The sequence below is a fragment of the Serinus canaria genome, chromosome 2 (assembly GCF_022539315.1).
Source record: "Serinus canaria isolate serCan28SL12 chromosome 2, serCan2020, whole genome shotgun sequence".
In the NCBI taxonomy this organism is placed as follows: domain Eukaryota; kingdom Metazoa; phylum Chordata; class Aves; order Passeriformes; family Fringillidae; genus Serinus; species Serinus canaria.
Window position 1 is genome coordinate 80,740,807 of NC_066315.1, and position 27,258 is coordinate 80,768,064.

The 27,258-nt window shown below is 39.5% G+C and overlaps 1 protein-coding gene across 6 annotated transcripts in view; it reads left to right on the plus strand.

The window, feature by feature from the left end:
- SEMA5A (semaphorin 5A) overlaps positions 1–15,801 on the plus strand; it is a 314,081-nt gene extending 298,280 nt beyond the window's left edge. For all 6 annotated transcript variants that reach the window (XM_030230394.2, XM_030230426.2, XM_018907145.3 and 3 more), the window contains 4 exons: positions 4,860–5,015; positions 7,041–7,088; positions 9,345–9,556; positions 10,918–15,801. In XM_030230394.2, the coding sequence (XP_030086254.1) occupies positions 4,860–5,015; positions 7,041–7,088; positions 9,345–9,556; positions 10,918–11,037 (536 nt within the window). In that variant the 3' untranslated portion in view covers positions 11,038–15,801. The remainder of the gene's footprint in view (positions 1–4,859; positions 5,016–7,040; positions 7,089–9,344; positions 9,557–10,917) is intronic.
- Positions 15,802–27,258: the final 11,457 nt, after the last annotated feature.

Sequence of the window (27,258 nt, forward strand, 5' to 3'; positions counted from 1 at the left end):
CTTATTAAGTGCACAATCAGCCCTTACATGCTACAATGCTACAGTAAATCAAGTACTAGCAGAATGTGTTCTACAGGAGACTACCTCCTTCCTCCCTCTTTAAAAATTAAAATCTAAGTTGCTATATCTGAATCTAGATTAAGCAAAGTTGTGTAATATTTGAAGTGGACCATGCAAATGGTTTATGAGATTTTACTAAAAATATCACAAAGAAGTGCTTTTGTTACAACACCAAACATTCACAGCAAGCAAATTGCTGAGGTTAATATTCAACATGTGTTATCACATCAGGTGATATCAAATCCTTCAAGTAGATAATATTTGGCCTGTTTTAATATAAAACACAAAGAAAATTTTCATGGTCTTTATAAAACTCCTCCTTCAACTTTGAATGTTAAGGAACAAAGACCTGATCTTTTTAAATGTCTGTGGAGTGCTAAGTAGATTAAATGTCTCAGCACTCCTGCTAGTTGTATGATATTATGGATCATGTCTATTTCTGTAACTTTGACTCTGCCTTTTGACTCATATTAAAGGAAAGTAATTTTTTTAAAATGAAATTTATGTGAGAAATTGAGATTAAAACCACATAAACTTTCATTTATTGCTGATTAGTGGATTACAGGCAACAGCAAAAGGAAAGAAGGAGCTCTGGGGCCTTATGGTATTATTTGTTTCACTTAGAGGTCCTAGACCTCATAACAAAAGTTTTCTGCTCATATGATGAGGCTATGCATGCAAGGGCAAAAGCCACTGTATGACAGACTTGAATAGATCATATTACTTGTTATGATTCTTTCCTTCTCTGTGCACTACATATCTTCCAGCAGAATAAAAGTACCTACTTTGTCAAAATTAAAGCAGATTGCGTTTAAAAAAACTCAAATTGGGTTTAAAAAAAAAAAAAGCCAAGCATAGAAATAATTTGATTTTTTGAGACAAATATTGTACATTTGTATGCAGAAGTCACATAGCTGCCTTGAAATCCTTTAAGGCATCTTTGAAAGGTCAGAGCTGGAGTGTTCATTGTGCTGGTATTGTAGCCATTTTTCTTTCTGTGCATTTATTTTCTACCACCATTTTCCTATAAATGACAGTTTGCAAACATTCATAAATAATGTCTTCATCTTATTTTGACCTGCTTGTGACCCAAATTTTGGAGCAGATGCAGATTGGAGGAGGAGGTTGATTTCATTCATTTTGGTTCAAGAAATTGGAAACCCTTATAAAACAAAAACATTTCAGAGGCTTAAGATGTATTTTTCACATTCTGTAATATTTTATTGATATTTCAATCTCACTGAAAATTTGCTGTAGGTTTTTGAAACAGCAATCATCCACTAGCTGTCAGAATGGCCCTTGCCTCATGTTTACAATATAGATTTCAAAACTGCTTTTTACTGCTCTTATTTCACATGGGTATGGGTCAAAAATAACCCCAGTGCTTCATAGATCAAGTTGGACAGATACCTGAACACCTGCAGAGCCATTTTCTTGGAATAAGGACCAGGGGAAGAGGGTTAGTCCTTGTGCAGATCTGAAAGCACCATTGCTGACATTCTCTGCTTGAGTGACGTGCTCAGTGTAAGAGAATAGTAATGACACTTGGAATCTAAGAGCAACCTTCCAGCACAGAAATGAATATGCAAAAAATGGAAATGATTTATAACATTTCCTAAGTTGTGACAAGAGCAAAGATTTCTTGGCATTTTAAATACTCCTTTTTTTCTTTTTCCAAACAAAACTAGCAGCAAGTGAAAGTTTCTGGAATCCTGATACTAAGGATTTGTTGAGGATATAGAGATTTAATGGAAAATCCAACTGAAAGTATTCAAGTATGCACTTAAAAGAAAGTCACAGGCTTGTGTCTGCAAAACACATCAATTTTTCATCTTTCGTTTTAAAAGCTCTGCCATTGAGTTTGTAGTTTTTATTTAAATTTACTCAAATGCAATCACAGCAATATGAAAGGAAGCACTGCAGTAATGATCAGTAGTAGCTTATTATTATTTAGTGTAACCAGTTGCAGTATGTCTGCAATATGTTGCATAAAACAGTATTTTATACCTTAAGTATTTGCTGCTTTTCTAAGAGGTGAAAATACATTCTGTCCTTGGATTGGCAACATGCACATACAAATAATGGACAAAGCAGCTGAGCATTTAGAAATGGTGGTGTAATACTGCAGGAAAGAGATTTAAATGTTACATTGATTGATCTGATCTTTCTGCAGTGCTGCTTTCACCAAGGAGTCTTTTAGGAACTGCTGTATCTTAACCTGGCACCAAAGGCCAGCCAAGGGTCTGCAGGAAGAAGATGTGACATGTCATGATTAAGCCTTGCCATGTTAGAGTGAAAAGCAATTCAGCAGGTTAAACACCTCTCTAGTCGACCCTCTCTTTTACATTCTCATGACTTGTGCACAGAACTGAGGAGCAAGTTCAGGAGCCTGGCTGAGGAGCAAGGGAGCCTCAGATACTTTGAAGATACAGAAATCAAAGGAATGAGGCAAGATAGCTGAGTCAATACAAAAACATGCAAAAGCTGTGGGATCACCTTTCCAGGGATGGCACATCGGACAATTTGAAGTTATGCATCTGTTAGTCTTGGGTGCCTTGCTTCCCTGCAGCTCTCTGAGCTCCCAGCTACCTCCTCAAACCACAGGTTTGGTGTGAGGACACACCATTGCAGATCTGACCCTCTGTTTCATGCTTGCCCTGGTGTGCCCCTCTCCTCCTCTGTGATTCTGTGTGCCAGATGAAGCTGATCAGCTCAGCACCAGACCCAGACTACCTGTCCTGTAGTGTCTGGTGCACTGCAGGACTCACACAGTTCCTTTATGGGTCCCCTAAGGAGCAGGACAAAGCAGTAACCTTGCCCAGTCACTCATATAGGACTTAGCATGATCCCTGTGTACTCTGAAGTTCCTATTTCATCATGGAGTGCAGCTCCTTCAGCAAAGAGTCTGGCAGGTCAAAAGCACGTTGGACAAGTTGGGGCTGCAGAGTGCACCAGCCACAAGATGCATTTAGGATACCCACAAGTTTTTGGCACCTGCTGCATATATTCCAATTATACCAGGACTGGACAAGAATCTTGGCTCTGGCTTAAGTATGTTCTCTGTCACCAGTGAGAACTGGGCCAAGACTTGTAATGGGCAACATTCCTTTAAGCTTGAATGAACAGGGCTTTATTGTTACTGAATATTTAGGGTAAAGATCCATATACTTATTTTACTTAGATCCAGCAGCTGACACCGGAGGTGATAACAGCAGCTCCTGGATGTGCCACACTAAGTAAGCAGGAAGAAGCCTGTCCATTTGCTTGACCCCTACCTCAGCTCTCCTAGCCCCCTGAATTAGCATTGAACTACATTTTGGCATCTGCCTCTGTGCTCCTAGTACCCACTCTGCAAATGAGCCCCTCCCAGGACCTTTCCTAAGAAACAGGAAAGCCAAAGGGCAGACCTGACTATTTCTGCTACTCACAATGACAAGAACTTACTAGCTGACTGAATCAAGGTATTTTTCCTGTTGTTCAAAGAAGGCCTCATCAAGACAGTTACCGATTGTTCATTAAATATCAATATCCTAGTTCTTACCTGACCTGATGGGTAAATCTGTTTAATAAACAACAGATATTGCTTGGCATTTTTCAAGACTGCAGTCTCAGATATTTCTCCTGCAGTCTGTTATACTTTAGATGACTGAGAGTTTTAACCTCTCTCCCCTGTGAACAAGGGGAAAGTAATGAGTAAATGTGAACCTTGTATTCTGGAATTATAAAAGATATTGGAAGGGGCCCCAAAGACTGTAAAACTTCCTTGGCTTTCCACCTGACTAATAGTGTATAAAAGCTTCACTAATTCACTAATTGTAATGTTCTTCAATCTAACTTGAATCAAAATTAGAAAATACAGTTTTTATTTGAGCCAAAATGAGATTTTGTAAATTTGCTTCATATTGGCATAAAATCACTTAAAATTTTGAAGTAGAAATAAGTTTGGTTTGGAATAGTAGGACACTATTTATTCCATGTCAAAACCATAAAGCTTATCTCTGTGGGCAAGCTGACAGAAGAAAGGAAGTTTACCTGAGCTCTGTCTTTCCTATATTTGCCAAACTCAGAGGAGTCCTGTGAAGGCAAGAATTGGCCTTGAGTTGTAAGAATGCTGAGTGCAGTGAACTCACACCACCTCATGGGAATGAGATCAATTCACTTCATTTAAGGAAAGTATCTGAGGTCACACAGGCATGAAATAAAAATATCTTAATCAAAGGTACATAAGGAGAGGAAGAAATATAGAAAAGAAATAGAAGGTGACAAACTGAATGGGGAAGAGAAGATGAGAATCTACAGCCAAGAAATGAACCTGAAATAGGAAAAGCTAAAAAAGAAAACTTTAAAAAAATCTTCAAGATGCTTCTGTTTTGGGGTTAAATACACATCCTGTTTCAGAATGGAATACTCATAGTTCTCATTGCTACTGGTCAAGTACATAAAAAATGCAGTGTGCTTGTCCACCTAGACTGACCTAGACTGGAATTAATTCCACAGCTGTCACTCTTTCAGTCACCCCCACAATATCCTCCAGTTTCTCATGTCCATACACAAAGGCCATGGCAGAAGCCAAAACCATGAGATGTCAGTGGCAAATTTACCATCACACTCTCATTTTGGCCAAAGCCAAACTGCCTTTGTTTGATCGGACTGAAGGGGCTGCCCTCTGCTAGATGAGGGTATCTGGGGAGGAGGATTTCTGTCCTAACTCAGACATACAAGCTATTTCTCTCTCACTCAGTGGTCGTGCACTCCTCAATCACAGTATCTGTGTGTGTGTCCCTCTCTGCCTGTTGCAGACAGCTGGTCCGAGTGGTCCGAGTGGTCCGACTGCGACTCGTCCGGCTTCCAGACCCGCGCACGGCAGTGCATCCTTTTGTTTCCTGTGGGCAGCCAGTGCACGGGCAACACCACGGAGAGCCGAGCCTGTGCTGCAGACTCCAACTTCATACCAGGTGAGATCAGATCAGCCAGCTCCTTGAAGGATTAGTGAAATCTCTCCATGTTTCAGGGCTGAGGCACAGCGCTGTTCCAGGCTGCACTGTGCAGATCCATGAGCTGGAGCAGAACTTGCCTTTAGTCAGCACAAGGATGTTGGTCCACTGTGTAGAGACAATGTGTCTGTGCAGGTCTGGTGTCTACACAAAAATCTGTATCATGGCACCCAGAGCCACTGCCTTGGTATGTCACAGCATTTTGCAGGTCTCTCCCATTCTACTTGGTAGCAGGGGATGAGTACAGATAGCAAAGAGAAATAGTTTGGTTTTTATTTTAAGTTGTTTTGGGACTCGGATTATTAAAGAAACGTTGCTGTAAGTTTTGTGGTTTGCAGGTACAAAATGGGTGCTGTGGTTGTAAATCTGGAAATAATTTCAGACAGTCCCTTCCGTTGATAATTGCTCAGACAGGTAAATACTATTAGCTTTGCTTCCAGTCCTTATCTCTCATGACTGCTAAGTACCTGATGAATAGTCACACTGTGTATTATTCTATAGTATTAGTTGAAACTCATGACTCTACTTTTGTTTTCAAATCACAGGAGTCATTTAAATCCACACAACAGTATGGATGGTCACAATGCACTGCTGTTAACAGTCGACTTTCTCTCTGTGTACATTAAAAATAGCCAGGGGTCTTTTCACAGACAGAAAAATTTACATTTTAATGTATCATTTGAAATGTAGCTGTGTTTATTCAGTGCTGCAACCTTTTCTTTGAGTGACTATGCAGTAAACCATAGTACAATGTAACAAAGACATCAGCAAAGTTTGTTTTTATGGATGGTGCATAATGCTTTAACTCCGAAATAGTATTTTCTTCTAAAACCAATGTGAAAAATATCAGTATGAAAGCAAAACCGCCCACATTGTATTTTCCCTTTCCTAAGGCTTTTGAAGGTCTATTAATATCCATATTCTGTGAATCTGCAGCTTAATCCAATGTAAGCTCTACATCTCATTTTGGAAGGTAGGCATTTTCAGAATCTGAAACAAGCCACCATGTCTCTTGCCCTTCTGGTTTGCTGCTCCTTCTCACATTTCCAGTAACACAGCAGATAAGGTCATGCCATTACTCCCACCTTAGTGAATCGAGCTTGCTTTCTCTGGCTCACTTGGCTTGCTTTTCTCATCCAGGTCCTCTAACTGAGGGGTTTCTACCTAGCTCTTGGCTGAAATGACCAATCCCTGCAGAAGTGGCAGCCTTCCTCTGTTGTAAGAACTGGGCACATAGTAGTAGCCCATTTCTGTATCTTCTCCCTCACTTCATTTTTTTCTTGGAAAAACATTATAAAATTCTGCTTTTTTGAAGTCAGGGTATACTGTGTCAGCTACCCTGCTTGTATACAAATTATCCTTAACCTTTTCAGAGAGGTTCGAGAGACTGATTTGTAAGGCAGAACTTCCCTTCATAGAATCCATGGTCTGGAAGTAAGGAGTGGAAAAGCTTGTTTGCCTACAGATTTTATTCTATATTTTCAAAGTAAAAATGATAAGGATACAGGATGGAATTGCATTTTATTAGTTTACTACTGAGACCTACTAAATTAGCAGTTGCCTTTTTTGAAGATGTATAAATTCCCACTTTTCGCATTAGCGCTAGATGCGACTTCTAGAAGTAATGAGCACATTTGAATGCAAGGTAATTAAACTGTAGTTTAATTTTACTTCAGTAAATCAACTCTTTCTCCACAAGCTTAAACTCCACAAAGAATGTTTCCATCTACATTTCATCTTTTTTATTCCAGAGATGTTTTAAGGCAAGAATTAAAAATAAGTTGTTGCTTTTGCTTGGGAAACTAAAGAGCCTGAAGATGTCATAGGTCCTTTCCATTCATTCTACCACATAGTAAAAATATTTTTTACTTTGAATTGAAGTAGATGTAATAGAATGATTTTTTAAATCTTTTCTGTGTTAATCTAACTAGAAGTTCTCTGTAATATTTTTTCTCCTTGGCCTAAGTGGTTTATTTATTTTTCTAGAAATATCTGTGGCACGATCCAGCAGCATAGAAGAGAAACGATGTGGCGGTAAGCTTTTCAGCTTGGGATGTCTTTTAAATGCTGAAATGTCCATTCTCCATTTTTTGCTTTTGTTTCACCTTTTGCACTCCCTTATTAGTATTATTCTACCTTCTAAATGCTGCATTCTCATTATTTACACTTGTACAGAAAAAAAGTAGTTATTTGTACTGAAAAATGTAGTTACTACAGGATTTCTCATTAAATATCCATCTGTCATTGGTGACCTTTGAGAGTAGAACATGCATTATTAGATGTTTTTATTTTCTTCTTTGTCAATGTGGCAGTCACCCTTGTACTCAAAAAGAAATATCTATAATAATCTAGTTACCAGAAGGTCAAAATTTGTAAATTTGTTGCTCCGCCTTTTTCAGGATAACAAGTGCACAAACCTCTTTTAGACTCCAAATAAACAGCAGAAAACCAGCCTGCTAACGAATTTCATAGCCCAGACTCGATCTGGGACTCATTTTCAGCTTTGTTGCCAGACACAGAACTGAAAAGTAAATCAAAGGTTCCATTCTGGAGAGTCGTGATGCTAGAAAAATAGATATTGAAAGGAAAAACTTTTAAAACCACTAAACAATAAGAAGAATAAGAAGAAAGAAGAAGGAAAATGAACTTCTTTTTTTTTTTTTTGTGCTGAGCTATCACGCTTAGTCTGTGTCGTCATGGTAATAGCTCTGGCCAGTCCTAGTATTCTTCCAAGCACAGATAAGCTGCATTTTTAACCTAATAAAGGGCAATGACAAAACAGAGGTTATGAAAGGGTACTTGTGCATATGGTAACTTGTTATGAGAGCCAAGATAACGTCTTTTGATTTTTTTCTAATTAGCAGTGGTGCTCTGAAAACATTTTGCCAAGTTCTACAACACTGGGAAACCCTCAAAAAGGTGTAGAAGGATATTTTAGTGATAGATTGGTACATTGACACAGTCAACTGAGTCACCTAAATATTAGTTTGTGTTTCTAAGTACCCAGTAGGCATGTAAAGGTTTTGTAAACCTTAGGTTTAACAAAAAATGAGCCCCATGTACTGGCTCATTTTTCTGTATCACAGTGAAAAAGATCTTAGAGATGTTTTAAAGACTAGCACCAGTATATCAGTTTAAAATCCTTCATTTGTACATTTAGGCAATAACAAATTTCAGTCATGCTATGCTGGAATTTCCAACATGAGCTTCTCAGTGATGCTTCTCCCCTAAAATAAATCAAAAAGCACAGCTTCAGTTCGAAATAACAATGGAAAGCAGTCCAGTTTGTTTATTTTGAGCAAATCCTACTGGTTCCATATCTGATCTGGTATCTCTGTTCAGTAACATCAGGGGATGATTGCGTTTCAAGTTCCCTCCTACAGTTTCATGCAGCAATGGGCTTCCTCTTGGTTTTAATCCTTGCGTAGGAGGAGAGGGTTTCCCATGGTCTGATGCCATTGTGCCTGTGAAGAGCAGAGCAGATAGAGGGTGCTGGGCTCTGAGGTGTTGACTTTGCATTCTCTGGCTGCCCTGCTTAAAGGTGTATCGAGATTCAAAGAGTCTGTCTCTGACCACTTCCCATTTCCCCCTAGAATGCGACCATTTCTTCCTTACTCTCTCTTAAATAAAGAAAAAGTTCCAAGAGCTGGAGAAGGAAACAAACTGGACAAGATACAAAATGAATGATGACCAGCAAGAATTAAAGCAGGGATGGAAAAAACATCTGCTGCTGCTTCTGGGATATGCATCCAGTAAAAGGGATTTGGAAAATGTTTTTAGAATGCAGGAACAGGGTTCTATGATATCAGGATTTCTTCAGTTCTGCCACGAGTCACTATGTATAAGAGAAAAAACTGTAATAGCAGCAGAGGAGGTGATACTGTAGTTCACTGAAAGAAAAAAGCTATTTATGTATTCTATATACATAATTTATACATAACAAGACTCTGTTATACAGTCTGAAAAAAAAAACCCCTTGAACTATTCAAACATATGGAATGCAATTATTTTTCCTTTTATTTGCATTCTGAACTTATTTAAGCGTCTTTCAATGATCTCTACTTAAAGAGATGTATGGGTATCTAGGATTCTTATAATGGTCCCTTCAGGGAGGTAAAATGAATTTACTACTCTAAGGATAAACCATCACAATTGAGATGTTTCAGGGAAACACATGAAAATTCCCTTATCCTTATTTGAATCAAACACTTGTCTACATTTTTCCCTGAGCTGAAGCTTTTACTGCTACTGCCTCAAAATTAAGATTGCCTTCTTCTCTCTGCTCTGCAGAGTTCAACATGTTCCACATGATCGCCGTGGGATTGAGTAGCTCAATCCTCGGTTGCCTTCTCACCCTGCTTGTTTACACGTACTGCCAGCGGTACCAGCAGCAGTCCCACGACGCCACTGTCATCCACCCGGTGTCCCCCGCTCCACTCAACACCAGCATCACCAACCACATCAACAAACTGGACAAATATGACTCTGTAGAGGCCATCAAGGTGAGCAGAGAGCTGGCAGCTACTCAATGCACCTAGACGACATTTCTCCCCTGTCAAAAGAATTCTCCTGGCTTCTTTTCCGCAGTTGCATTTGGGCTCAACTTTTGCTGATTGTTAATGACAAAAGTAGATTTCACTTGAGGTATTGTAATTGCAGATCCTTTCAATTGTCAATCCCTATTAGGCAGGAAGCTGGATTTTGCATGTGTGTATAATTTATATAGCAGGTTCTGCTGGGAAAAAAAGCAAATCACTCAAGTTGTTTTGTGGGATTTTTTTCCTAATTGTGTTCCCCAGTGGTTTGTTCAAGAGGTAAATAGAGCTATTTACCATGGCATCTACTGAAGAAATTCCTTTGGCTCTGATGATGCAGTTTCAAGGGCACTGTTCATCTTCCTGCACTATGTCTCTGTATGGGAGATGTACCTGGTACCTGATATATTCGGGGCCAGACTCTCAGCTACTGTTTATAGCCAAAGTACACTGTGAAAAAGCAGTACAGATATACTGAGAGTCTATAATGATATCCATACTATTTCATCATTATTCCCAAATTGCTTTTCTCTTTTTGTGACCTTTTAAAATAACACTGCTTTTCAGATCCACTAGATAAAGGAAGGATGTGCATTTTGAAAATACCTAGTTCAGTATCTTCAGATTACAAAGTTTATTCATGCAGCTGCAAAGCTTTTTTGTAAATGAGGATTTTTCTTAAATCCTAGCTGGATAATCCAGTTCTTAATTTCTGCATTTTTCTTTCTAATTAAAGACATTTTAATGAAAATTATTAAAAGCATCAAGAAAAGTGTGGGTCTCCTAGACAGTGGAATATGTACCTAATTTAAAGCTTTTTGAAATTCCATATCATCTTTCTAGATAGCTACAGAAACAAGAAAAAACCCTGTTCTTTGAAAATTCGTATTTTAAATACCCATAATACTTTTTTTAAAAACAGGTTTTATGCTTTTAAGGCCTTCAGACATTTCTGCCACTTGAAAATCAGGGAATTAAGACAGTAAAGAGAAAATAATACTTATTTAGTAAAAAGATAGTGACTCATTCTAATAGGAAGGACTGCATGTATATGACTAAAAATATTCACAGAATCAGAAAATTAGTTTTGTAATATCATAGGGGAAAATGCCTGGCTTTATTAAGTAGAATTACTTTCTCTAGGAATGTTATTGCGTGAGAAGATACTTCTTGCAAATGCAAGTTTCTGTATCTCTCAATGCATTTTTGACTGGCTTATATACACAGATATGTGCCACAAAAACTGCCTTGGTGAAAGAGCACTTGGTGGTTACCTTTCCTATGTCCTTTTCATTTTCTGATTTCTTTTTTTCTCTTTCTCTTCCCAGGCATTTAACAAAAACAACCTGATTCTAGAGGAGAGAAACAAATACTTCAATCCACATCTTACTGCAAAGACTTATTCTAATACCTATTTTACAGATTTCAATAATTATGATGAGTACTAATGGGCTTGTGTATTTTCTGGCCTCCTGTAACTCCCCAGTCCCAAGGCCTGTGCTACTCAAGTGCTCATGTGATTGAGGCTTCAGAGATGAAGTTCAGAGACATTTCAAGCACGATCCAAGCCATCAATGTCCCATTGCTGCCAAAAGCCCAAACCGCCTGTTTGTGACATGATGTTTTCTTTGCAGAATGCAAGGTTGGCCTTCAGTGTCAGGGGCAGCTGTAGCCCCTCAGTGTTGCTGGACCACTCATGAGGATTGCATTGCTTCGCTCAGTTTCGTAAATTTCCACTCATATTTCTCTAACAAGTGACTAAGTCATTCCGGAGTTTTAAAAAGAAATGATAAGGTTGCCCCTTAAATCTGTCCCAGGAGTACAAATCTAATTCTCTTTTTAGGCATCTTTTTTTTCCTTGGGGTTTAAAAAGGGAGCTTTGCTGTTAGCCCTCTGTGCAGCCTCCTGAAGCTCACACTGCCAGAAAGAGCTCACAAGGTGCTGGGGATGACGAGAAGTAACGTGGCGGTTTAGCGATCCTCTGCAGCAGCTCTGGGCTCTGTAGGCTGCTCTTCCTGGGCTGTAAATCACTCTGACTGCAGTTCAGCTGCTCAGAGTGCAGAGAAGTACTAAGGCTGTACCAAGGGATACAATCTTGTAATTAACCCGGACACCTCCGGGGTCAGTGGTTTCCAGTTGCAAGCCGAGCCCAGTCACACAAAGCCTTCACCTTGCTCAGTTTAATTTTTGCGAGGCTGTGGAAGGGCATGTCCCGCAGGGAGGCTGAGGGAGGAGGGCAGATGGGAGAGGCACACTGAGAGGTTTTTCTCTGTGTCTTTAACAAGCCAGCCTCGCTGCAGCGCCCGGGTTCGTTGTGGCATTCCACAGGCTTCCTCTCCCTGGTGTGTGCCCATGGCATACACCTTGTCTCTGATGGCTGTGGCCACCAGGCTGGCCACAGGGCAGTACAACTGCACCGTGTATTGTGTGCCATCTCTGGCTCTTGGGGGTATGTAGGCATAATCATAGATCTGCTTTTTTCTTTTCAACTTTTACTTTATATGCATGTGTCCAACAAAAAAAGCTGGCTCAGAGTATACAGAAACATTTGCAAAGGGCTGTCTCATCTTGCTGCCATGTCTGACCTGCATCAGTCAGCCCCTAGAGGAACATTCTTACGGTGTTTCAAGTGATGATCTTGTTGGACTTCATTGATGTACATATTTAAGTTTTAATTTATCAGTTTTAATTCCTATTGTAGTGGTAGATGAGGAAACACAAAGTTTTATACCATTTTTCTTTGTCTTTTCTGTTTTCACCCACATTCATGACATTTTTATTTTTGTATCTGAAATTCTATATGTATAACTAAAAAGAAAATTGCAGGGATTTGAGTCAGATTTTAGAGAGTATATAGTAGCAAGGAAGCGTTTTGCTATTCTCAGAAGCTAGTGAGAAGAAATTAAGTGAATATTAAGGATTAAAAATCTGGGCTTTCATTTTCTTTCTAAAAGCAAAGACCATTGCACTAGAATACTAGGGAGGTATGCAAGGAGAAGCAGAGTGGAAATGTTGCCATTCTGTTTAGAGCCCTTGCTAATTAGGTTATGGTATAATAGACAAGTAGAGAAAAATATGTACATATTATAATGATTCACAACAAAAATCAAAAAGTATCAACACTTCCATAGCAATGGTAAATACTGTATCTACTCATGGCAGTGAGCTACATTTTTGAATGGGGATAGATCTGAATGTAGCACTATGCTTCCAATCTGTCCTACAGAAAAATGAAAAAATTCAAAGTGGTCTTTAAAGTGCTATGCAGTAAAATGAACACACATTTACCATCTATGAAAGTAATTAGGATCAGCCACCTATTTTTTTTCCAGCCGAATAGTTGTCCCTGTTACTAACTCACCCAAATGAAAGCACTTGCCTTCACACCAGCTCATCTCCAGAAAGTATAATAATGCTGGGTCTCTATAATTTGTGATTTTTTTACTGTTCATTAGATTTGGTTTCCCAGGAATAAGTTAGCTGATTGCCCTGGGTAAGAGAAAATTTTCTTTGCAAGAAATAGAGGGAAGAAAAAGTCTCCATGTCATAAGCAGTATGGTATTTGAATTACTCTGTTCATGCCAAAAGATAAATTTTATATTTAAATAAGATGAAACCTATATTGTTGCTACTGCCAAGAAAAAGCAGCACATGTACATACACACTTATGAGCGACAGATTTCCTTTCTGCCCCTGTACTAAGAGCACATTAGTCCAGCTTCTGGATTTTATATTTAGACTAATAGTTTTGAGACCAATACCTTTAAAAGATTTGAGCTATGTATTTTTATTTTACCATTTTTAATTAAAATTACTGAAATTATCTTCTTTTTCCTAACTCTTTAGTATTTTGAAGTGCACCTATCTTTCTAGTGATCTATTTTTCATTCTTTTCGTGGATAAATACATATGTTAGATATGTGTTATATAGGTGTTAATAATACCCTTGGTTAAGTCTGCATGATCATAGGTAGAAGTCCATTTAGCAGATGCTCAGTCTGCTCACACTTCCCTCTCCTGAAGGGGTATTTCAGGTGTTCCAGATCTTTGAGCAGCTTCCATGCCAACATGTCAGGAAAGTAATTATTTTAATTATTTTTCTTTATGATTTAGCTTCCTAAATTTAGTTGTTCTATATCACAAGTAGAAATATATTCAAAACTCTATCTGAAGGAGCAGGGTAAACATGAAAATTTCACAGCACTTAAATGAGAAAAACTAGATGGCAAGATCTCCTTGTCAAGATAGCTTGTGAGACAACAGGTTTTATAGCCTTTAGATATTTAAAGGACCCCAGATGCACTGCCTGTATCAGTATTTTCACCTTCTGAATTCTGTGTAGCTACCCAGGTAGTTGAGTACAGCTTTTTCTAGTACATGGAGCAAAGCAAAATGCAGTCTCCATTAATTTTCAACTGACTTTATTTAGTATTTTTTCTAAAATAGGCTATAAAGCTGAAAAAGCAGATTTCATAGAATGGTTTAGGTTGGATGATGTCCAAGATCAAGTCCAACAATTAACCTAGCACTGCCAAATACCCTCTTAAAAGATGTCAATTTCTTCTTGAAAGCTCTTATTTTTCTGTCAAAAATAAAACAAGTGGGCATTTCCTGCAAACCTTGTTTAAGCCAATAGGGCTCTCTGATTTTCTCAAGGATAAAATTTAGTTATGAAAGCATTAATCTTTTCTTTGAAAGTGAAAATCGAGTCCCTTGCTCATCAAAAGCCACGCTTAGAGATCCTCCATCTTTCACTTGGAAAAAGTGATCTATTTTGAATAAATAATAATATTACCTCTGACGCTATTAGTTAATATTAGTAACCATGCTTACAGTGATTGCATAAATTTAAAAATGCTTCTCTATTTTGAATGCAAACAGTGTGGTAGATAAATGAAAATAAGTAAAGGTGTTTCCATGTAGCCTTGCTGCATGGAGTGAGGAGGAAGCAAGGCTGCCAGTCCCATCCTGCACGGTATAGAGCAGACACTCATTGGCCAACTCAAATACTGCTATGCCTGAGTGCACATTTTGTGCTTATTTTCTATGTCAGAACCATAGCATACGTTCCTTGGTTGCTTAGAAAATTGACTCCCATGCTTGGAGATGTATCTTGGACATTGGTTTGAGATTGATGATCTTTATGGCCTTTTAAGTTACTCTATGTAGAAGCTTTTCCAGCCGTTTGCAGTCACCTGATGTTGAAGCAGTGTGGTTTGGCTAAAACTAATAGAGAGATTTTTTACTAGGATTAGGAATTTCATAAGAGAACGGAAGAAAGAATGGGGTTTAAATGGCTTTGATTTCCAGGCTATTAAGCAGTACTGATTAAAGTCTCACATTGGTGTAGGGTACTGTGCATTTAGTTAGTTCTACCAGAGATCCACACCACACTCTGGGAAAATACCACTCCAGCATACAAATTAAGAGCTACTGAAGCACTTACGTGAGTGAAGAGATTTCTCAGAGCATCAGACCATATGGCTGTTCAAACCAGAAAAGAATGTAAGAGGTCCCAGATGTAAGTAAAATGTTAATAGGATTTAATGCTTCAGTATTTTTTTCCTCATAAGTATAGAATAAATATATTCACTTCTTTAAATGTGGGACCAGTTTTAATAAAATCGGTGCAACATGAGCACATTCCTAATGTTGACTGTATGCATAATGGCTTTGCTGTATGAGATCAATTCTGTAAACAGTTTGGTCCAAGTTTATCTTGCTCTACTTGAGGCGTCTGGCCAATTTTAACTGTAGCTGCCACCAGCATCGTCTATGTCTCGTCTAGGAAAACATACTTAGATGGGCAGAGTTACATCCTGATGAGGGCTTGTGTCTCTCCACCAACACTGCAGTGAGCCTAGTGAGAGATGCTTCTAATTTTCAGTGTAATTTCCATGCCTAGGTTGGCATAATCTAGGCTCTTGAATATAATTTTATTCATCACATAAGTAACCCCACCAAGATCAATGGTATATATATATGTAACAAGTTACTTATTTTAATGTGTTTACAGAATTGAGCCCAAAATGTATTGCTTCTGCACAAATCCATGCACAGTACAAGATGACTTCAATAGTAAAGAACCAGATTCATTTAAAATTGTTCACAAGCGAATCTGCATCTTGATATCAGGGAATAATATGTGTTCATTGTGTGGGGTATTTGAATTCATTCCTTTCTTTGCTAAATAAATGAATGATAAAACAAGATACTGCTTGACTTCATTTAAAAGCCATTCTTCCAAATAAAGGAAGATCGTGGGATCTGTGGACATTTTCCCTTTTTTTGTCTACTCTTCTCCACAAAAATGAACCCGTTTGTGGCTGAAATAACCTTTAGCTGGACTGTTCTGTCTCACTAAATGAAGGCTTTGCATTGTGTTGCCATGCGACAACATTCTCTAACTGGGATGGTACAAAGAGGGAAATACGCAAACCTGGGAGGTTTGGCAGGAATTTCAGCCCCAGCAGAAGCAAGGGTAGGCAGAAGTGAAAACAAAACCATAGAAGAACGTGACTGGAGGCTTGGCAAACTTGTCAATAAACTCAAAGGAACGTAGAGGCTTTTTGGGAACTGCAAAGGGTGAGGCTATCCAGACTGTAAGCTCCTGGATAATCAAGTCAGCTAGTAGCTCAAGAAAAAGCAGTCTGATTGCAGCAGGTATTTGTGCAAAGTTGCCTGGTGACATTGGTGACACTGTCATCATCAGGTTAACCAGAGGGGGTGGAAATGCCCTCACAAGCAGGGAGCCCCACCATACAGGTGGCATTTTGACAATACCAAATATCCTTGTTAGCAGGCAGGATAGGGCAAGAGGAGCAGGTCTGTAGAGCTGGTGCTGAACTTGTGGATTTTGGACTAGCTCCAGGCTAGTCTCACAGCCTGTGCACCCACTACCCCTTCAGTTTCCCCATTTATGAAAGAAAAGAAAATGCACCATAGAGATGGCGTGCTCTTAGGCTACTTCATGTGGCAAATTAAAGCACAATGGGAGGTGCACTGGGAACTGATAAACCATTTTTCTCCTGTTGACTTTTTGGATCCAGGTTGGATACTTTCTCACATACTTTTCCCCTTGCCTTCTCTGCTTCTGGGAAATTGATCACAGCTTCTACCTTGCTGAGTATTTATTAATTTGAAGAAGAGATTCTTTGCCAGTAGTGAGATCTGCTAAAAATTTTTACCTTTAAACTGATATCAAGGGCTGCATGAAAACTGTTCTAGTGAAAACAAGTCTGCCTGTAATTGGTTTTAAACTGAAGGTACTATAGCAATTCCTCAACTGAAATGCTCATCTGAGGTGAGATGGTAATTTTCAAAGAAAGATTCAGTGTAACTTTCAGCACTCGATAATCCAGTCCTAGAGGCTGAGAATGCAGAAGGGAGGTGTTATTTTCACTTGGGTTTTGTTTTTTTTTTTTTCCCAAGTAGTCATCCACAAACCTCATCCAGCAGTAGAATTGGATTTGAAAAAATCATGGAGTGTACTTAACAATAACAAAGTAGTTTTGTTCACTGCAATATAAGAAAGATATTAAACTATCAGAGAGCATCCAAAGGAGGGCAACAGAGATGGTGAAGGGCCTTGAAGGGAAGCTGAATGGAGTGGCTGAGGGCACTTTGTTCAGCATGGAGAAGAGGAGGCTGAGGGGAGATCTCATTGCAGTCACAACTCCCTCGTGAGGGGGAGAGGAGGGGCAGACACCAATCTCTTCTCTGTGGTAACCAGGATCCAAGAAATGGTCTGAAGTTTTGTCAAGGGAGGTTTAGGCTGGATATCAGGAAAAAATTTTTTCACCCAGAGGTTGAGCACTGGAGCAGATTCCCTAGGGAAGTGGTCCTAGTGCCAAGACTGACAGAGTTGAAGAAGCTTTTGGGCAACGCCCTCAGGGACATGGTGTGACTCCTGGGGTGTCCTGCACAGGGCCAGGATTTGGACTTTGAGAATCTTTATGAATCCCTTCCACCTAAGCATATTCTGTGTTTCTGTGTGATTCTCTAATATATTCAAAGATTCAGCAAATATATTTCCTAATGGAAATATAATTTGAATGAATTCTCACTTTTGAATGAATTCTCACTTTCGTTAACTACAGCAGTAGATATTGACTGAAAGTGAAAGAAATATAAAATTTCAAATAGATAGGAAATTTTAAGTCCCCAACTTTTAAATAAAACTTTGATGACAGGAAAGCTGCAGAAGAAATTGCTTTTATATTCTTTTGCTCAAAATTGCTTTCTTTTGTCATGGCCCTGTGAAATAATCTGTACAATGGCAAAATTGTATATAATAGTGATGCATCCAAGATAAAATAATTGATATAGAGCTTGGAGATTTTTAGCAAGAGTAAACATTTTGGTTTGGTATCATGACAATGCTGTTGCCTATTGCAATAATGGGAGTAAATGATCCCTATACAAATCTTCATAGGGAATCATTTTTCCTTTCCATTAACTTCTTCAAAAACAGCTTTGTTAGCAAAACTTCTCATCAGAGCTGCCAAAGATACTCACATTTAAGAGGAAGCATTGTTGTGGTGGCTCGAGCATAGAAACACAGGTGCAGGGATATAAGCCAGTTAAAACTGCAGCCTTGTTCCATTGGTGTTGAGCTCAGTTTGCATGTACACCTATTCAGACAGCTTATCAAATTTTTCCCAGCTTGTCAAATTTATCAGCCTGTTCATTGACTCTTTTAGTTATCCACAGGTAATGTAAGATGCTTTACTGACCATCTGAGACACAAAATAGAAGCTCAGATGATGGGTGGTGATTGTTTTTCCACCTTACATCCCATCACATATTATCATCTCCAGTGATGATTTTCAATATTTTAAATCATTTAATTTGATGAATTATCTTTTATCAAATTGGATTCTAAGTTGGAGAGAGTAGGGAGTATATCACTTTTCTGATCTTCATTACTCGGATTTTTATTATTTGACTGCCTTTTTTTTTCTTGATTTTGTGTCTTTTTTCAAACTTTGGTAATAAGGCTTTTTCTACCCCATTTAGGTATTTAATGTCAGCATGACCTGAACTTCATCTTTTTGTGCTCATCTAACAGTTTTCTCCAAATCAGAACACTTAAAATCAGATCTCAGTCACACATCTGTGGTCTTCTCAGCCGTCCTTTTTGTTTGCCTGGTTCTTGTACTAGTGGAAGCAGCACTAACCTGGAAGGGAACACCAAGTTCTGCAGTGATAAATTTGGAGTCTGTTCAGAAGAAAAGAAAAATAAACTTACTTAATGTTTTATATTCCCTTTGAAGCTTCCTTCATTATAATTTTCAGGTGCCATAGTGTACAAGTATATTTCTCTCCCAGAGCTCTTCAAGTCAATGATTACAGTAAACACCATGTTTATGGGATTTCTTGATCCCATGAAATGTGTCTGGTACTAAAACAGACGTAAAACTTGCCATCAACATACCACAGAGATGGGTAAAAATGTTTTCAAATCTCATGATTGGGCCTTAAATATGGATTTCCTAGAAATATTCATAACTTCTCAAGAATGTTCTTAGGTAATTTTTTTGAATCCTTGTCAATTACTTGTCCATGCCCACAATAACCCCACCTTCGCCTGTGTTTTCCCATGAAATCTGAGTTAGGATTTCTCCTAAGGTACAGATTAGAGTAGAAGATACTTTATAGTGGTAAAATGTTGCTCTTAATATACACAGTGTTGAAGAAGGGCACAAGTTGAAGAGGAAATTCTACTATTCCCACTTACATAAAACAAGAAACTAAAGGAAAGTTAGCAGTTTGGCTTGCTGGAAGTGGTTTTGGATATGAATTCCTTACTTAAAATACAGCAATTAACATACCATAATTAAAAGCCATCATGTAAGGTAATACCAGAAGTGTCTTCCTTCAAGCCTCTTCCCTGGGAGCAAATGGGTGCATCTATGTCTGTAATTATTTCCTTGGTATGGAATCAAATATTTCTTCTTTTTTTTTTTTTTTTTTTTTGTCTTCACAGGAACTGTCCAAGTTGTAATGAGATTATTTTCTGCATAGCAATCCTCCTCTCCACCATAACTGAAAAAGCTGATTTCTGGTCAAAAGCTGGTTTCTGGTTATGAATTTTAAACCTGATACCTGTGTACTCTCTGGTCATCTGTGACTGGGTTCCTTCAGACTTCTCCTGACAAGTCATCTGAGTTCCTCAATAAAAACGTGATTATAGCAGGCTCATGTGTGTACTTAAGGACAGACAACGTTATCGGAATGTTGGTAATTTTTCAGATTAAGGTAAACATTTTTCTGAGAAAAAACACAGTAGGTAAGTGAGCACAGTCCTCCATGTTAGCAATCATTTATGACAGGCAAATATGTGAATCAGATCTCAAAATCTTACCCAGCCTTTATGGTTAAAATTCATAGGAGAGCTTGTTAAAACAAAATCAGAAAGCAGCAAACCCCTAAATCTTCAGTAAACACATAGAAATTTCAGGAAAGGAAAGTTCATCCACCATATCTCTTCAGCAAATGCACTTAATCTAGAGCTCAATATCAATTAAAAATTTGCACTCCATTTTTAAATGCTCACATACACAAAGCAAATAACTGAACAATCAAAAAGTGTCCTCAGAGGAGCTGCACTCTTGTCCTTTTTCAAGAATTCTGTGATGACATCAGCCAGTTATCAACCTGGAAAACTTACAGATAATAACATTTAAATATTATATGGCTGTTTTAACCAACACCAGGAGCCTTCCCCAAAGCTTTCTTAGAAAAGCAGGAAGGCTTGTGCTGCTGAACAGGTCAGGATTTGATTTGTTTCATCTCCACATTTTCTAACACCAATAACAGGTGGGATTCAAGGCTGTTGTTTTTTAATAAGTTTTGTGTGTGTGTGTGTGTCTGGGAATGAAAAGTCCCTGCTGAAAAGACAAACTGCTGTACCACTGCCTTCTGGCTTCCTACCTGCTGTTTGTATCCTGGTTTTGAACAAAATGTGTATGTTCTTGTGTTTCTGGGCTCACATGCTCTCTCTGCTGTGCACATGTGCGCAAGCACATACCTATCCATCACAACTAGCAGAGACTGGGACAAGGATTGCTGAAGTCACTGTCAGATCACAGTTTTAGCTTTTTGTGCGTGTGATGATATTTTTATCACCCTGTTCCCTGTGATCATGTTTCTTACTGATGCCTGAGAGCTCACACACCAACTGGGACCTGGTACATAAACACAAAACAGCAAATCAGGTTTCTGTGTGGGAGTTCTTAATGTGAGTTACCTCAATACTTGAGGAGTAGTTGCTGACAGCCTTTGGCTTAAATAATGTATTGCTATCTACAAAAAAAAGCATCTAGAGGGTTACTCAGACAGTCAATACAAAATCAGTTTAATATCCTCTTGATTTCCTCATTAATGAAAACAGTACCAGGGGAGCAGGGGCCCAATAGTGATCATTAGCAGGGGTACCAGTGCCTTGCTAGCAAGCTGGTCTGCCATCCTGCTCCAAAACACTGTACTATGAAGAGCCAGTGAGGGCCAAAAGGGATGATACCAAAAACCAAAGCACGATACATACAAAGTATGCCCTCTCACAGGTGGGTTCTTTTCCTAAGCACCTCAAGTCTCTGCTAAGCATGGAATCTAAGTAAAACTAGTGTTTCATGAAGAAAAAAAAACATGCTGACCAGCAGTAATAAAGCACCCCTAGGCCAGGAGACTTGCAAGTTTATGTCTAATGAAATGTGCCCAGTGTAGTGACCTCAGAGCTATCCTTAAAAGCTGGGCAATTGCCAGCAGTGAAGCACCACGGGTTCCCTCTAAAAGCAGACTCAGAAATGTGCATCAGAAATGGCAACTGCACCTGGAGGTTCTGTTTATTAGAGCCCTGTGTCCAGATGGTAGGCTTCAGTCTGCTTTGTCTGCATGACAATAAACTCCTGTTTTCTTCTCTGCAACAAATAACATTTCTACAAGAATATTAGCCACTTTAGCCAGTTAGTAATTTAAATTAACTTCAGCAGTAGCCCCATTACCAGCCTATAATGACCTTTTCCTCACCAAAGCCTACATTACTGAAAAATAAAGACAAGTATTATTTCACAGTCTGGCTTCTATGTACATTACAAGTATTAAAGTTAAAATTTTCTTTTTCAGTACTTTTGTCATGCTTCAGCCAAATAAAATAGATGATTGCCAAGAATTTTTATCTTTGTGAAGGCATGTGAAATGGCATTTATCTTACCTAACCCTGAGCAAGTGTTAAATTTTGAAGGCCTGTTTAAAGACAATAAATGTAGTTGCAAAATAATTTCAGTCTAAGAAGACTGAAGCAGAGGTTAAAATATTGATGATAAATATGAATAGAAGTCCTAGGGTGAGTATTAAAACAAAGAAATAAAACAATGAGTAATGTCTACAAAGGTCAAAAGGAAACATGCCATGTAATAGGCAGGAATACCTGTGGGTCTTTCTTAACAGTGCCAGTAGGTGATATGGGTAAGTGACCTTTTTTCTCTTTCATAGTTGGAAGGGTTGAAATTATTTATAAGTCTGAATCTCACCCAGATCATGAACCAAGTCTACAATTTGTTGTGTGGGACAATTTTTGTTCCAGAGAAGCTGTAGGCAGCTGGCAGAAGAAGAAACACTTCCTTCACAAGAATAGATTTAAGGTGGCACCTTGGTTTTGAAACGAACTCTGCAGTCCTTTGTAGGGCATATTTAAGGGAGATGCCCTTACAGCACTTCAACTCTTTTCAGCAGCCAGAAGCCCACCTGTTCTGGCTGGTTAACTGAGGCTCCCAGCTGCTGAGAGATGCTGAATAAGGTCTGACAGGTGGGATGAGCTGGTCCCAGAACTTTCTTTCTGTAATTTGTCTTTGCTGGGTTGTGCTGGTTGCCCACACTAAGGCACCAGTGGATGTATTCACCCTCTGGTCAGCCCAACCACACCTGATCCTCCCTCTGATGGCATGCAGCACCTGGGAGCATCACAACATCTCCCCTACCAGTTGTTTGAGCATCAGTAGCCAGGATGAACAAGAGATGGTACAATCCCTTTTTATTGATGGGGGCATAGTGGCATGGCAAGATTAAGGAGCAGTTTTATCAAGGCACAGGGCTGAATGGTTCTCACTGAAGGGAGAGTGAGCTCTAAATCTGTAAATTCTCTGAGATAGAAAACTTGGCTTGTGGCAAAGGCGGGCATCAAACCATACCATTTGACCTAGAGATTTATTCAAAGATAGTATTTTATCTCACAGAGACAGTTTTGAGTTTAAGATGTCACAAGGGCCTACATCTCACCTATAACATCCCTAGAAAAGGGTGGGGTCTCATTTTTGCCTGCATGGTCTGTTATCAGAGAAAGATCTGACACAGGTCCAAGCAAACTCTGAAATTTGGATGAAAGCATATCACATTTTAGTGTTCTCTATATTTTTGCCAGGCTGTAGCTCATCAACAGTTTTGGCAAAACTCACAGATTTTTCAAGCCTTTTTTCCATAATGTAGTGCAGAAATATGCATTGGCATTATCCACTTCAGCAGTAGGAAATGTGAGAATACTTGAGCAAATATAACAGCCCATCATCTCCCTCAAGCTTTTATAAATTTACCTGTGGAGCTGGGATGCCATAAATCTGCACATAATTAGGAAAATTCTAACATAATCTGAACTATGGTGTGATCCTTGAGAAAGGAATAACCATTAACCTCTAGGAACTTGGATACACTTAGTGTGCTGTTATTCCCCTCTCACATTCCATGGGCTATCACTTAAAAATTTCACTCAAAGATAAAACAATACCACTGGAATGAAACACATTAACACTGACTAATTATAAGGTCACTAGAAAAGAATTTTCTCTGGATGGAAAGAGTGTTTTTAATAGGCTTCCACAGAAACTTATTTTCACCCCCTTGCTGGTTTGTGCTTTTTGTGTTAGTCAGGATGAAAGAAAAAAACATATTGAGGTTGTGGACACAGAAATACAGAATTAATAACTAAAGACAAGGAAAAGTTACAAAACCAGAACATTGTGCAAACAAACAGACCATACAAACTGTTTGCAGAGTCTTGTGTAACATTTCTTGGACCCATGCTTTCCTACCTGAAGGTAGAGCTTGATTTCTGCACTAGCTGTGAAGCTGGATGTCCTTGGAAAGCTAAGACCAGTTACCATTCTCTTTCTCACATCCAGGCACCACCTGTTGTCTGTGGAGTGGCTGTGTATCCCACAGAAGGGGATAATCAGTATCAAGTAAGAGTATGGGGAAAAATGAGGAAATTAATATTTTTTAATAGGGTTATTCATGGTTTTAATAGAGCAGAGGCATCTAAAAGAAGATAGACAATGTTTCTCTGATGTTTTATTTGTTTTCCCTTGCAATTACCCTGTTCCAAGCTGAATGGCTGGATCATTTATTCCATAAAGTGTATTTCAACCTTGGAGCTCTTTATAAACTCTGCTTGTGTTCCTCTTGAGTCTTCTTTCTTTTTCTTTTTTTTCTTCTTTGTAATAGCAATTACATAACTCACAGATTATTTTGGTTTGTTAGGCAGATAACATTGGATATTTAAAGATTAAGCTGAGACATCATTCAGATTTCCAATGGGCAGCCCATTTTGAGAGCTCACCAAGGAGTGATGCTGCCACATAAAATGTAGTCACTAAAAGAATGTAATTTTAACTTCAATTTTAGCTTTATTTAATGGATGTTTTCTAATGGTGTGGAGCGTGTCCTTAATTTGCCTCTCTGTAATGTGGGATCCTTGAATAAGGAATTCAGAGACAAGGTTTTTAATTTTTTTTTTTTCCCAGAAGCATTCTTTATTATGGAGTCAATCAGTATTAAAAGCAAGACCATAAAACACACCAATTTTTTTTGGATCTCTTTAGTGGTAAGAGGTCAGTTTGGAATGCACGTGCTTTCTAGTGAATGCCCCATAAAAAGGTCTACACACAAAATTAATAACTGTGTTAGAGACGGGGCAAAGGGCAGCCAGAGCTCTGAATTGAGATTTGTAAGTTATAGAGAAAAGGTGGAAATTAATATGCTTTTAGTGTAAACAGAGAGAAAGGATGACAAATGAAACTGAGGGCAGAGCCAGTGGGACAGTGGTCTTTGCCCAAATCAATACAGCTCCCATCAGGGAGCCCTCCTGAGATGTGCAGCCCTCTGGAACAAGCCAATCAAGTGCTCCTATGGAAGCCTGAGGTGCCCACACACCTGTAAATGTAAAGTACGGGCATGGAAATAGTATGAGTGGCCATGATTTCTTTCCTCTGCCAGGAGCCATCCAACAGACCTGCCTAAGCCCCTGAAGGATGTCAGTGGGTGGATTTTCCAAGGGTGGGTGTGAAGTGCTGCTGTAGAATACAATCTGGCAGGTTGCAGTCAGTCCATGCAACTGTCAAAGGCAATGAACAGCAGAAGTTACCAGCAGCACTATTTTCTACAGGCAGAAACAGACTGACAAATGAAAGGCAACACCAGGATCGACTGAAGATTTCAAGCACAGCCATTGGAGGCAGCCTGATACTGGGAACATAAGGGAACGAAGGCTTTGCCCTCAGCTGCCCTGTCCTGGCTCCCCAAACTGAGGAAGTGTTTCTCATTCTGACAAGCAGGTGGGGTTTTCAGACACAGAGCAAGACTGGCTGCAGTGTAAAGCTGGTGGAGGTTGTGTGAGGTAGCTCTTAACAGGGGGCCGATGCTTGGGGATAGGAAAATAGTTTACCAGCCAGTTTCATGTACTCTGGTTTACAGAGCTGCCAGATTTCATGCTGAGAATGTGACAGCTCCTCTCCACCTCCCTACAGCCCAGCCTGACCCTCTGTTCTTCTGGCTGTGCAGTACCACTGTGCTGCACTGGCTTTAGTCAGCTGCCAAGGACCCCTGTGTTGTTGGCTCTGCCGAGTCCCACAGCCTGAGAGCTCCCTCCCTCCTTGATCCTGCAGCCCTCTCACAGCTCCACTGCAGAATAAATAACAGCAGTCCTGAGGGAGAAAGATGGGAACTGTCAGAGTATGATGAGAGAAGGGACCAAACACAGGAGGGTGGAGAGGAGCGCAGGAGCAGTCAGGGATCTCACGGTTGATGCACAGGGAGTGGTGATGAATTGCAGCCCCTGGACTGTGAGATGTCTAATCACACATAGTTCTTGAGGCTGGTGAAAGGTGCCCCCAGCACCTCATGTGGACTAATCTGTGCTTTGGGTGTGCCTGGATTGACCGAGGAGTCTGTTTGTTCTCATCTGGGAAAGGCTCGGGGTGTGTGCTGTGCTCAGACCTTCTGACAAAAGCAAGAGAGCAGTGTAAGGAACAGCCAAGCTTTAAAGACTAAAGGTCCAGGTCAGAGTTGTGACTGCACATTCAGGTTCTCCTCTGAGAGCAGGGGATGGCACATTTCCAAAGCTCAGCCTGCAAAAGTTATGTTGATTGTCAGCTGTTGGCAACTCAGTAAGAAATCATTCTCTTAAAACTAGAAAAGAGTGGAGACAGTATGGGCTGGCTTTCTTCTTCACCCTTTCTCTCAAGAATGTGATGTGTAACCAGGCTGTGTGTAAAAGCTGATTAAGTATATTGTAATTATGTTGTACCTGCTTGACATTTTCCACGTTACTTTTGTATGTGACAGCTTGTGACGGCAAGAATTGGACTAAATGTGAATTCTGTTTCCAGCAGCTCCCATATTAATACTTAGATGGACATACGTGTGTCAGGTAAACATGGCAATTAATTTTTACTAAAAAACTATAAAAACAGTTCTGGGATAAAAGCTGTAAGGCTTCTCAGTAATGCCTGGATTGCTGAATAGTGGGGTATGGTGAATAGCGGGGTGGCATATCCTTCATAGGGGATTTTTGTCTCAGCCTGCAGCAGTAGGATAAATTCTCATTTGCAGAAAATGATTTTTTCTGCATGCCTTTGGTCTCTATCATTCTTGCTTTATTCTGGAAAAGAGCTAATCTCAAATCCCCAAAATTAGAATAATAGACTCCCCTGCTGTTCTTTCATAAAATTCAATAGACTTTCATCCAGGCAAAGGCTGAATAATTGACCTTTGAAGTCTCCCTCCTCACCCACCCAAAACACAAGAAACCCCTGGAATACTTCTCCAATTTTATAATGGGTGTGAAAGTTAAAAAAATATTTGCTCCCTATCCCAACCTTTCTGATGGAATCTTCTAGTTCCCAGCAATGCTGCCAGAAGAAGACAGCACCATGCAAGCAGTCAGGAGAAATCCCTTCACTTGCAAGCCTCTGTATGGGCCAATGGGGCTGTGAGGGAGGGGGTGGTGTGGCAAGATGATATTGCTGTCCTGATGGATTAGAAGATGCTGGTGATCAGTGCTGGTTCACACTGAAAGGAGCAAGGCCAAGGACAGCTGGGGATAGGGTCATCCAGCCACCCAACTATCCACACTCTGAGGGTAGACTGAAAAGAGAAATTAGTGGAATATGGGACATTTAGGAGGGAGCCCAATGACTTTGTCAGATGTCCTCGTGATAGCAGTGTCTGCCAAACCCACAGGAGGGATTTCTGGGCACAGCTGAGCTGCAGCCTCACAGCTGAGAAGCCATAGGAGCATGTATCCAAGCAGGTCCATGGGGAAGCTTTTCCAGACTTGCATCAATAAAGGGAGCAATGGAGCAGTGCACTGCCGATCCTAGAGCAGTGGCACTGCAATA